Source organism: Chrysemys picta, chromosome 2, assembly GCF_011386835.1.
Source record: "Chrysemys picta bellii isolate R12L10 chromosome 2, ASM1138683v2, whole genome shotgun sequence".
NCBI lineage: Eukaryota > Metazoa > Chordata > Testudines > Emydidae > Chrysemys > Chrysemys picta.
Genome location: NC_088792.1, coordinates 92,179,933 through 92,192,298, shown reverse-complemented (window position 1 = coordinate 92,192,298; position 12,366 = coordinate 92,179,933). Strand labels below are relative to the sequence as shown.

Sequence of the window (12,366 nt, the reverse complement as noted above, 5' to 3'; positions counted from 1 at the left end):
GTTCAGATCACTGATCCACCAATTCTTGTAGACTGACTTCAGCAGTAGCCAACATCCGATATTAAAAAAAAGTGATAAACATGAAAATTAGTTGTGCCTTATAAAGGAAAAAACATTTTTGTTCCCCCAGAAGTCATTAAATAGAACTCTGAAGTATGTGATTTGATTACCCTTGTCAATGTCTTAGCTTGCACAGCTACATGTTAGGTTAAAATCCATTCCAGCCACAACATTTGACATGATGATACCCTCCTGTAGCAGTGAATTCCAAAAGGTACAGCCTGCAGGTGCTTCACTTACTAGCATCATGAAAACACCCTCATTAGGCAGCCTTCAAGCAATTGTTTATCAATTTATTCATCTTCTTCCCCACCCCTCCTCAATTATACATAATCACTAGCCATGGCTCAGTCAGACTAAAGAAACAAAGCACAAGATCAAGACAATCAAGATCTTTAATTCCTCTTTTTGTAGCTCTCCAATCACTACTAGACCCTCTCACATAAATAAATAAACAAATACACAAACAAACTCCCACATTTCATTATTAAGATCCTGATCCTATAAAGTTTTAGGTATGTGCTTCACTTTAAACAATAGTCACAGTACATAAAACTAAGCATATGTTTTAAGTCTTTGCAGGATTGGGACGTGAGTACCTAGATACCTTACCAAGTATCATCATTAAAGAATTTAAATTGTACAAATCCCAGTTTAGAGGGGCTTAAAAGGGTGGTGTTTCTGTTGTTTTGGACCACTACCTCTCTGGGATGTGAGTGGATAATCTGTAGATAAACTGCAAATAATAATGCAAATATCATCTTTTTTTTTCTGTTTGTGAATTGTCTGTGAGCAGATTGCAATTTTCTGAAATGTACTCACTATTCAGAATTATTTATGAATTTCTTCAGTGAATAATGCTTTCTCTACAGATTATTTGAAAATAGTTCATGGCTGAGATTGAAAATGAAATTATAGAGGCCTCATTTTGATAGTCTATATTTTCCAGATTATATTATTGCCTTTTTCTTAATAGTAAGGATGTATGTGAATAATGATAAAGGGAAGGTCCTGATGCTGATAATGTTTATGTCAATGGTACTGCTCATATGAGTAAAGTTATTCATTTGAATAAGTATTTGCAACACTGGAGCCCGAGACAATTATAGAGCTTCTGTAAATTCTCAGCTGTCATAATAAAAATGAATATGTATGGAGTCTCATTTCCCCACATTTGGGGCTGAAAACTCATGAGAACAGCTTATGAGATTTTAACATCATTAAACTTGGCCTGAACTTGATTCATCCTTGAACCTAAACTCTATACTAAACTTGAACATTGCACAGCTGACCCCATCTCTAGTTTTATTACTATTGGAACTGGCTGAAAGACAGGTAGGAGCAAAGGGGAGGGAATTGGTTCCTAATTTTCCCCTCACTCTTTACTGAAATTTATAAATTTCGAGATTTTTCTGGTTTAAACAGAGAGGAAAAATGTCAGAAAATTCCACAGAAAATTCTTCGATCTTTCACCCAAATTTTAACACATTCAGCATTTTCCAACCAGTTCTAATTGTACATTATTTTGTCAAAAACAAACAAACAAACAAAACAGAAATTGTGGGGTTTCCAGTTTTTCAACAAAAATCCAAAAACATTTCAAGAAAAACTTCAGCAAAAACCACACCTGTTTTCATTTTCATCAACATTTTTCACTGTAACAAAACACATTTCCAACACCAATATTAATTAACAGCATTATCAATCTGCTTGGCAAAAAAAGCTGTGGTATCTTCCTCTAAAAAAAAATCTAAAATAGAAAAACACAAGAAATGACAGCCTCAGACCAGGAGGGTGTAGGGAATGGACGAGGAACTGTGTGTAATAACAAATAAAGAAAACAGGTGGTTTTTAGGGAGAGATTTGAATAGGATTGCCAAGTGTCCGATTTTTTACCAGAAAGTCTGGTCAAAAAGGGGACCCAACAGTGTCCAGTCAGCACTACCGTCCGGACAACAAAAGTCCAGTTACCTGAATAACTGTCTGCAGTCAGCTTTTGTTCTGCCATAGGGAAGGCGGGATGAGCAGCTGCTGCTGGAGCTGGAGGAGCACTCAGGATCTGCGTGGCTCTGGCGGAGAGAGGTACCAGCCGCAGGCATCCAGGAGGAGAGATCCTGAAGCGTGTGGCATTTGAGGAGTGGGGCCGGTGGCTGGAATCACAACCCGGGTCCCCTTCTCAGCCTCTTTTGTGCCCTGCCCAGGGTGCTGCCCCCGCATCCTGCCCTAGTCACCCCTCCACCTCTAGAGCACGGCTCTCCCTCCCCCAGTAAGCTCCACCCCTGAAGCATGGTTCTTCCTGCCCTGTCCTGCCCCAGTTACCCCTCCCACCCTGGAGTGTGGCTCCCCCTCGAACCTCCTGCCCACGTCACCCCTCCACCGCTAGAGCCCTGCTCAGCTGGTGGCAGGAGGGAAGTGGAGAGAGCAGCAAGTGACAAGGGTGGGGTGAAGATGAGTGGGGGGCAGGGCCTTAGGGGGAAGAGGCAGAGCAGGGGGCGAGGAAGGTTTTCACAAATGAGAAAGTTGGCCATCTTAGATTGGAAGACTGAGAGTAAAGATGTGTTGCACACTGCAAAAAGGACACTGTTCCAGACATTGAGGATCAAACTAACTAACAAACACACACACAAACACAGACACAAGATGTGACTGGGAGAAAGAGACAAAATGAATATGAAAGCTAGAAGAGTTAGCACAGCATAGGTCGTGAGGCAAGGAGTAGGTAGGGCAATATAAGGGAGGAGATATAGACTGCACTTTGAAAGTGAGGACAATGAGTTTGAGCTTGATGCAGAAAGGTACAGGGAGCCCATGAAGGTGACTGGCCAGAGCAGGTTAAAAGGAATATTATTTTAGCTGCAGCCTGGTGGATAGAAGGAAAAGTCAGGAAGCATGAGAGGTGGCAGTTACAATCGTAAGGAGGTACAAGATGATTGCATACCAGTACAATATGTTTTTTAATACTCTGCTGTGTTATTAGTAACACGGGTAAAGATTTTTACACAATATAATTTGACTATGACATTATGACATTATTTGACTATGAGCTTAATATAAAAAAATAAACTAAACAAAACAAAACAACCCCCCACAAACACTAAGCTTCCATTTCACTTGATTTTTGTTTCAATTAACTTTTTTCTCCCCTCAGAAATTTCTATTAAAACATGATGGGGAACTAAAAACAGTTATAAAAAATCTTTTTTTTCCACCCAATATGGCAGCACAAAGCTGAACACCAGAAACATTGATACTGTGAGTCATTAAGTTACAGGACCACACTTTTAAAAAGACTTTTAACAACTCAATGGAAGAAACTTGAAAGCCTATAAAATCCATGTACAGGTACCTGTATGCCTTTAAAACTCCATTTTGATATTGGACCAGCTTTTTAATAATGTTATTCTTATTGGCAATTAAAAAAAGTGCCTTAACATAGACTTATCCATTTTGTACTTACCATAGAAATGTTCCAAAGACATTTGCAACTTATATTACATTTTTCCATTTAGTTTATGGCATTTTTGTGCCTCTCACAATTTATTTAATGTATTACTTATTCATTTTAATTATGATCTTTTGTACTCAAGTTTTCAGAGCCTTTAATTATGCCACAGTGAAGCTTTTTCCCATAATTGTTATACTGAATCTTCAACGTGAGTGCAGCATTCCTATTGTCAGCTTCTGTCCAGTAGGGTTGTGCCAAGATCTGTAATCAATCCAACACTGTGTGTTTGGCTCAGTGCAGCAAATTCATTGTTAGTGATGTGCAAGTAGTGAATTATTCACTTCCCAAATAGTCCAAGCATAATGTGAAATAGCTACTTCAAGCCTCACGTATCTATGTTATTGCAGATTTATGGAACAGGTTAAAAACATTGTGTCACTCATGATGCAACAAATCACAAAAGTGAATGTCATGATGCAGAATAATAAGTTGAAATGTAAAGGCAAAAACACCTTTGTGGGGAGTGCAATTTCACCAGGCAGTACAATGCAATGAGTCAATCTGAAATGGATCTGACTGATGAGAGTAGGGCAAATGGGAAATTCACCACAGTTCACCTTGCACTTGAATTTTTTTCAAGACACTTGGCAAGACTCAGTGTCACTCTCGCAGCAAGGAGAAATGTGATAATTGGAACCAACTTAAAATTCGTGAGGCACATAGATAACAAAAATCAAAACCTCACTCCATCAAGTAACATATAATAAATAACAATAATTAACAATTTACAGTTTTATAGTGCCTTTCATCGGGTAGGATTCCAAAGCACTTTACAAACTTAAACTGATATTATAGACCAAATATTAGCTGACAACAGAAAATAGGTCTGATCCCCCAAAGGACTATGTGACAAAAGCAGTATAATTTATGACTATACACTGGCTATGAACAGGTCTGGCTGCATAATATATTCTCAGAACCAAAATAAATTACATACGAGGTTGTATGCAGGCAGCATGGCTTGGTTAGGGTACCGATATCTGTATGTGGTAGTACATATACATCACACCTCTCCTCAACTCCATTTGGAGAAGTCCTGAGGAGCAGACTTCTCCATATGTTTCAGGGGAACCAGAACTAGATGGGCCATCTTGTGTCATGTGCTTCTAAAGAGTGCTGGTTTGGTTTGTGTGCTGTTTTTCTGGCCTATGCACCCAGGTAAGCCAGAATCTAGCCTTACGCTGACTTATTGTATATGGAAGTATAATTATAGCAGAGTCTATGAGCTATCTGCTAGCTCATCCCTTTGCAGAGTCTACTAAACCAAGTTGCTTCTACAGCAGGTGATTAACCTTAGTTTATGATTTCAGGAAATCCTTGCTCCCACCAATATCTTTATATACACACACTGGCCTCCAACATCTCTGGCAAAAAAAAAAAAAAATACACAGACACTCAGCTGTACCAGACACCATTTTTCTACTTAGGAAACAGAGTGTATATTTGCTTTTCTTAAATTGGATAAAAACTAATAAAACCCAGCATTATGTAGGGGCATGTTTGCACTGTAGGAAGAGTCTTTCAAATACTGATCAAAACAACATTCTCTCACTATGAGTCTATGAGAGTTACTACTAAACCACCGAGGCTCTTTTGTCTCTTTGGGTTTCGGTGGCGTTGTTTCTGTGGGGTAATAAAGTAATAAAGTAATAAAGGGAGAAGATCATTCAAACTGACAGAAGATGCTCTTTTGATAGGTTCTTTAGATGAAACTATTGAAATTATATTAAATAAAATAGGTATGAAAGAACTGTTTGATGATTTTTTTTAATATACACTTTTCCACTAAAATTCATCTGGGCTACATTATATCTTGACACAATAAAAATTGAATCCTGATGTACTAAAACACTGCCATCTTCATCAAACATGTGCTGAACATTTGCTCTCATGCTGGCCATCCACTTTCAGATATGGATTTGTGCAATAGAAACCAACTGGGATACTTACAGGTAAAGAATCCCAAAAATCCAGGTAGGATAACTTTCTTGCTTTTTTTCTTGGGTGGGTTATTTTTGTTTGGTTTGATTTAATATGTGAATCAAAAACATGCTAAGTTAGGTGGAATACTGGTTCTTATAACACTGAATTTAACATAATTTTTATCAGCAAAGGTCAAATTCTTATATTGCATATTTGGAGTTAAAAGCAGAAATAAAACTCATGCCAAGCAAAGCTCTGATTTCTAGTTTCCTGAGCTCCTGCCTCAAAGCTTTTCTCAGATTTCCATCACTGGGTTACACTTTCTGGCTCAAATTTGTTTCCTTCTCGTCTGGATTTAGGTGATAAAAGGTTGAGAAGTATGATTACCACTCCTCAGGTGTAGTTGGCAGGTTTAAGGCAGGGGGCAGAGTGAGCGGAAGAAATGGAACTGGTTTAGATGTGGTTCATCAAGGTCACCACTGGCTTTTATCAGCTGTTATTTCATATGTGACATACACATTTTTCTTACAGATCATTGGGAAAAAATACTCCACCCCCACACTAAACTCCTAGTATTCTTGATAGCATAAGAACCATTTTTGCTGTAGGTCTAATACATGAGAGATAAGCTCCTGCAACCATCAGGCCATCATTACCTGTCTAGGGTTTAGTCTCCTAGTTCCTTGTAATTAAGGAAACAGACACTTCTCACCTATCCCTTTGAACTGGTATGCTAATTTTTTTTTTCACTTTAAAACTACATCCGTCTGACTCCAGCCAACGAATAAGGTTATTCTTGGATCCCTCCTTGCTTCTGGCAAGGTGTTTGGGTTTATGTAGACGATGATGAATGAGAATGAAATTATATGGCTCTCTTCACCACCACAACCATCCATCATCATCATCATCATCACCACCACCACCACTGCTGCCATGAGTTCATCTCACCTTTGAAAAATTCAGAGCTCAAAAGTTTAATTCAGGATAAATTGATTCCGTTGGACTTTACGTTTTTGCACTATAATTATATGCAGGCTCTCATCTCACCTACTTCTGCCAGACTGTAGCATTTTTATGTCTTTTCCAAGCTTATGTTGAAGTATATATATATATTTTTTTAAAGAAAATACTATGATATCAGATGTGAGCCTATTTTCAGCTTTAGACCACCTTCAGCCAAAACTCTGGACCAACAAAAACTGAGTTAAACTTGCCCATTTACTTTACTTATAACATAGTTTAACTTGAAATATTCCATGCACATTTTATATACAGAACATTCATATTAACAAATTCTAATCTAAGCTTCCCTTTACATTCAGTAATAGTACTCGGTTTTTCATTTTCCTTTTAAAATCTCGAGTCTAAAGTACATATATGAACTTGGAAAAACTCAAACCAGTATCCTATATGATAGGTCTTCATATTTATGTAACTTCTCACTAGCCCATGTTTCAGTTCTGTGCCTGAGTAGCCTCAATACTATAATTCTGTGCATTGAATCAAAGTTCCAAGGTCATATTACCTGGCATGATCAAGTCCTTTAGTCTAAGGGCATTTTTGGTTTGGTTATTTTTTTTTGCACATTAATAAACCTGATTTCCACAGATCTGTGAAGATATTTTTAGAATGGAATTTCCGCAGCTTGTATCTTACATTGGATATCGTAGCTATAATCCCCAAAAGTCCTAAAGAATTTAATGGCAGGCATAAATGAATGACCCCCTTGAACTGAATCAATACTTTGCTGGTATACATATGACTGTCAGCAAATATATCTTTACCCATCATACCACATTAAACTCATACATGTTCTCTAAAGCCTGGACTTCTTCCAGGCAACCATAGAGTCCCCAAAGTTTCACAGCTTTTATTTTCAGAAAGAGCAATATTTTAGACATTTTAATTTTTAAGCATTAAGTTAGTACAAACTGATTTTGTAGCCAAATTCATTAATAAGTACCATTTTCATTTTTTTATATAATTCAGTAGAACATACTGTATCATCTAGGGACACTTGGATTCTTGTGTAAAATGTGAGTAATCATCTTTTACCTGTAGATTTTCAATTTACAGAGATGATATTTTTTCTACTGTTGTTTCTCAGAAGGTTGGTTTACTTAATCTTTGTTATTACTAACTTCTGATATAGACAGTCACCTTCACCTGTTTATCATTTCTTAGTGTTAGAAAAAGTCCACTACACTGTTTAGACACAGAAGTCCAGATCCCATTACGTTTTCCAGTTACTGTCAAAGCCTCCATATACAAGAAAGCAGAGGCACTATTCTTAGTTACCTTCAGCCTGCTTTGCAACACTCCAATGGCACAAACCAGACAGCAAGACGGCTTGCTTGGGATTGGGAATTTTCCTGACATATAGGTATTCCCCAGGAGGCACAGGGCCACAGGTGTAGGATGAATTGCTAGTACAAAGGGGAAGTCAGAGCACCTCCGCACTTCAGCTATCCCAACATATGGAACAGCACTTTAAGGATGTTGGCAGCCAAACATAAGTGAAAGCTCTCAAAATCCAGAAGTCACACAGCTGGCATAAAGCCATCTTTGCCCACCCAGAACTTAAAAGTGATTTCAGTCAGCAGACCCAAAACTGTCCTACCACCACTGTAATTTGTCCTGCATTGTGGTGAGAAAATAAAAGTTTGTTTGCTAATACTGCCACTATACTATCCATATCCGCTCACAAAGGGAAGTCTTGTGTATGGAAAAGGATGGTCTTGTGGTTAAATCACTGGAGTGGGTGTTAGGAAACCTGGCCTCTATTCCCTCTTCTGCCGCAGACCCCTTGTGAGACTTCTGTGCTTTACATTTCTTGTCTGCAAAACTGAGGCTAAATTGTGCAGAGGCTAAATTCATTAATGTTTGTAAAAAGCTTTGCGATTATTAAATGGGAGGCATTATAGAAATGCAAAGTATTTTTGTGTAAGAACTCATTAAAACTATTGTTTTATATAGTCACTCAGAATGCCATAGTTTTGCTTCTTTACAGATTAGTTGCCTGATCCTGTAAACGCTTATTACTAATGAGTAGTTCCATCCTGTACACAAAAGCAAAAGGGTAATTTATCAGATTTCGGTTAGTGGTAAGATATAAAATCTTTTAAAGATTTTCTTGCACATACTTACAGTTCATGTACTGCCTGAGAGAGATTTAGGCCAGGGGTTCTCAACCTTTTTCTTTCTGAGGGCCCCCGATCATGCTATAAAAAATCCACGGCCCACCTGTGCCCAATAACTGGTTTTCTGCATATAAAAGCCAGGGCCAGCATTAAGGGGTAGCACGCAGGGCAATTGCCCAGGACCCCATGCCATAGGGGGCACTGTGAAGCTAAGTTGCTCAGGACCTCAGACTTCAGCCCCATGCAGTGGGACTTTGGCTTTCTGCCCTGGGCCCTCGCAAGTCTAATACTACTCCTGCTTGGTGGACCCCTGAAACCTGCTTGCGGCCCCCCAGGGGGCCCTGGACCCCGGTTGAGAACCACTGCTTTAGACCAATAGAGTCAAAATTCTTCTAGTCTTCCAGTATTTTTTGCAATATTCATCCACCTTGATTTCAAGCCATGTTAAACCATGTTTTCTAAAAGTGTGTTGACTGAGTCAATGTTACAAACTATAAAGAGGTCTAAAAACATAAATATTTTCCCTGATATGTTACTTTTAGTCTGACATTGAACTTCTACATAAATTGTTTCTTCGCTATTCCTAACTCCTTTCTGTTAGTTAGATGTGTGTGGCAGATATTTGGGAAACATAAAATCTTGGACCCATTATAAAATCCATCTTCATGTATTTTTTTGTTTTTCCTTTTATTTCTTTCATCTCTATGCCTCTCTTCCCAGCCCCTCCCCCCCCTTTGTCACTGATATCTAAAAAGTTATCATTGGGCCTGATCCAAAATCCATTAATAGCAATGGAAAGACTCCAATTGACTTCAGTAGGTTTGCTCAACTAAAGAGCATCCAAAATGTTTAACTGTGAAACTGAAAGCCAGTGCAAGAACAGGGGATATTTCCTCAGGAAAGGATTACAAAGTAGTGTAATAGTTAATGACTATGGAAGCTGAATTCCCAACACAAACAGCAGTGACATCCTCAGAATGACACTTTTTATAAAAGTATCATGTATGTTCGCATTGTCTTCTTATTACAATCAATCTAGTCAGGAGTGTTTGAAAATATACTATGCTGTACTTTCAAATCTAAAGTTTTGGACTTTAAATTATCTGCATTTTTTTTCTTTACTAACTTGTTGCATCCCTCATTTTGGCCCCTTATGCGTTTTTTTCAACAGTCAGTATCTGTATAGATTGAAAGCAATAGCACTTCCAAACCCCATATTTCAACCTCTTTGCTCTGCTCTGCTCATAGGTATTGGCTATGCAGAAATCTTTTGTACTAGAGCACATGTGACTTTGTGAAAATAATTCTCACCATGAATGCACATGATGAATGTAGTAATCAGTGAGTCTCACAATGTCATATTAAAGTCATTTATGAGTTTAAAGTCAAGATGATGATTCCAAGATAGTGAACTGGAATATTTTCTAGCTCAGCACTGAGATAACCTTGCATTGCATAAAGGCAACAAATACCCAAGATTTGATTATACAATGTATTCCTTTCTTTGTACAGTTACTTTTAGTACAGCCCTTAGTGTTCTTATTACCTGAAATCCAAACTTACCAGGCAAATGCACATTATACAAGGATTGTCTGTGATAAATGGTATCTGTAGAACTTCCCCTTCATTTTCACATTTTGCAACAGATCCTGAGATGGAAATCAAAATAAAAAATATGTTTTCAAATTTTAATTCACTGGCTCTTCAGTATCCAGGTTCCTAATTCTGATTTAAACTCCTATACAGCTCCTAGCCTTCAGTTTTAAATCTCACCTGCTCTAACTAACCAAGAATATCAGAAACAAATGCACAGAAACTATTCAGTTTCAGAGGGGCAGTTTCTATAAAATCCTGATGAGAGCTGGCAAATGACTAGCCTTTTTATTCTGTACAAAATCTAGACTTTCCTAGTGTGCCCCATTTACAGCAGAGATGCTTTTGTCTCCTGGCAGATGACCTATGCAATAATGAGTATTTCATTAATAATAGGATACTTCTGTAAATGACCTGATCCGAAGCTTATTGAAATCAGTGGAAAGATTTGTCAGTGGGCTTTGGGTCAGACCCTTGGTGCAATACCAACAACTCAACCCAGCACCTTTTTCTGATCCATGAAGAACAGACTGCCACCAGAGTCGATTTACAAAAGGAGGCAAATTAGAGATATGGTCTCTCCCCCGATTAGTCCTGTATTATCTCATATTGGAATCACTTTTTGAAACCTAATACGTCTTGCTTTTACTAGAAATTGACTCAACATTTTCTTTTATGCACCAGGTGTCAGTAAAGTATGTCCTTCAAGAAAGAAAAAAAAAAGCAGCAGCGTAGGTCTTCACCTGCCTGAATACATGTAATTATATCCCACTATCATTATGCATTTTTAAAACAAATGAATATAAGGCAAAGCTAGTACTTTCAACAAACAATCCAATAAATAATACAACAAACAAAGCAACGGCACTTATTTATTATTAGGATTTATCATTACTCCAAGAGCCCAGAGTGGCGCTGGGAGGTGGGAATCTGGTTTGATGTCAAAGAGCTTCTGGACTTGAGCAAGCCAAGGTTACCCACCATCATTAGTAACATCATTTGTAAATGGGCACCGCTTCCCTGGCAGGTCTACCAGCCCCACTTCCCCCGAGTCCCCCCGGGATGCTGAGCGGAGCCGGTCCCAGGGATAATGCATCTGCCAGGCGGGTTTCCCCAGCCCCTGCTGGCCAGGCGTGAAGCGCTGTTGCTTTGCCCTGGCGCGGCCAGGCGAAGAGGCGCTCTCCGCTCGCCTCACCCTGCCCCTGGCCGTGGGCGCTGGGAGCGGGGCGAGTCTCCCCTTACCTGTCAGGAAGGAGGAAGCCAGAGACATCTGGACCCAAAGGGGGCTGAGCAGGAGCCAGGCGGCGAAGGGGAGCGCGGGGGAGCGGAGCAGCGGAGCCAGAGCCCTGCCGCTGGAGAGCCAGAGCATCGTCCCCTGGAGCCGAGCCCGGGCTGCGGCGAGAGGGGCTCCCGGCGTGTGAGGAGCCGGGGAGGGAGGGAAGCGGGGCCGGGGATGCAGGGAGGGAGGAGGGGTCCTGCTGCTGCCGCCGCTGCCGCTGCTGCTCTGAGTCTCCCCGGGGCGGCGCGGCGTTTCCCCGCCCGAGTGGGCTGTGCAGGGCGCAGCCGGGCTGGGCAGGGGGCGCGGATCCCGGCTCGCTCGCTGACAGGGCGAGTGGCTGGGCAGCCCGAGCTGCCAGGGAGCTGCCGCCGCCCCCTCCTGCCCCCGGACCCGGCCCGCGGCGCACCTCCCCCGCCTCCGCCCCAGCTGCCTGCCCCCGGCCCCCAGAGCGCCAGGAGCGGGGAGAGGCAGAGCCCGGCTCTGAGGGGGGCAGCAGGGGACACTGCCCGGGGGACCCCCGTGGCTCAGGCACCTGGGGGTCAGTGTCCCTCCGCTTTGTCTCTGCCTGCAGGGGCTGGGGAAGTGTCAGTGCCTGCCCCTCTCAGCCCTGGCACACCCCCCTTCCTTGGCTCACAGCCCTGACAGTGCCACTTGTACCCTCCTTTCACCCCCTTCGCCTGCACCTCCCCCCTGGTACCCTCCCTTCGCCCGCACCTCCCCCCCTTGTACCCTCCCTTCACCCCCTTCACCTGCACCTCCCCCCTTGTACTCTCCCTTTGCCCGCACTTCCCCCTTGTACCCTCCCTTCATCCGCACCTCCCCCTTGTACCCTACCTTCACCCCCTTCGCCTGCACCTCTCCCCTTG

The 12,366-nt window shown here is 41.2% G+C and overlaps 1 protein-coding gene across 6 annotated transcripts in view; it reads right to left on the bottom strand.

Moving 5' to 3' along the window:
• BMPER (BMP binding endothelial regulator) overlaps nucleotides 1–12,073 on the bottom strand; it is a 220,757-nt gene extending 208,684 nt beyond the window's left edge. Inside the window, exons 1-2 of one of the 6 annotated variants that reach the window (XR_010599179.1) lie at nucleotides 11,464–12,071; nucleotides 10,192–10,277 (exon numbers count right to left, since the gene is read on the bottom strand). Coding sequence is in view for 3 of the 6 variants with exons in the window: in XM_065587193.1 (XP_065443265.1) it covers nucleotides 10,192–10,277; nucleotides 11,464–11,590 (213 nt within the window). In the remaining 3 variants the exon portion in view is untranslated. Of the gene's footprint in view, nucleotides 1–10,191; nucleotides 10,278–11,463 lie in introns of all 6 variants that reach the window. The other 5 variants (XM_065587193.1, XM_065587194.1, XM_042860337.2 and 2 more) reach the window with 5 other exon arrangements.
• Nucleotides 12,074–12,366: the final 293 nt, after the last annotated feature.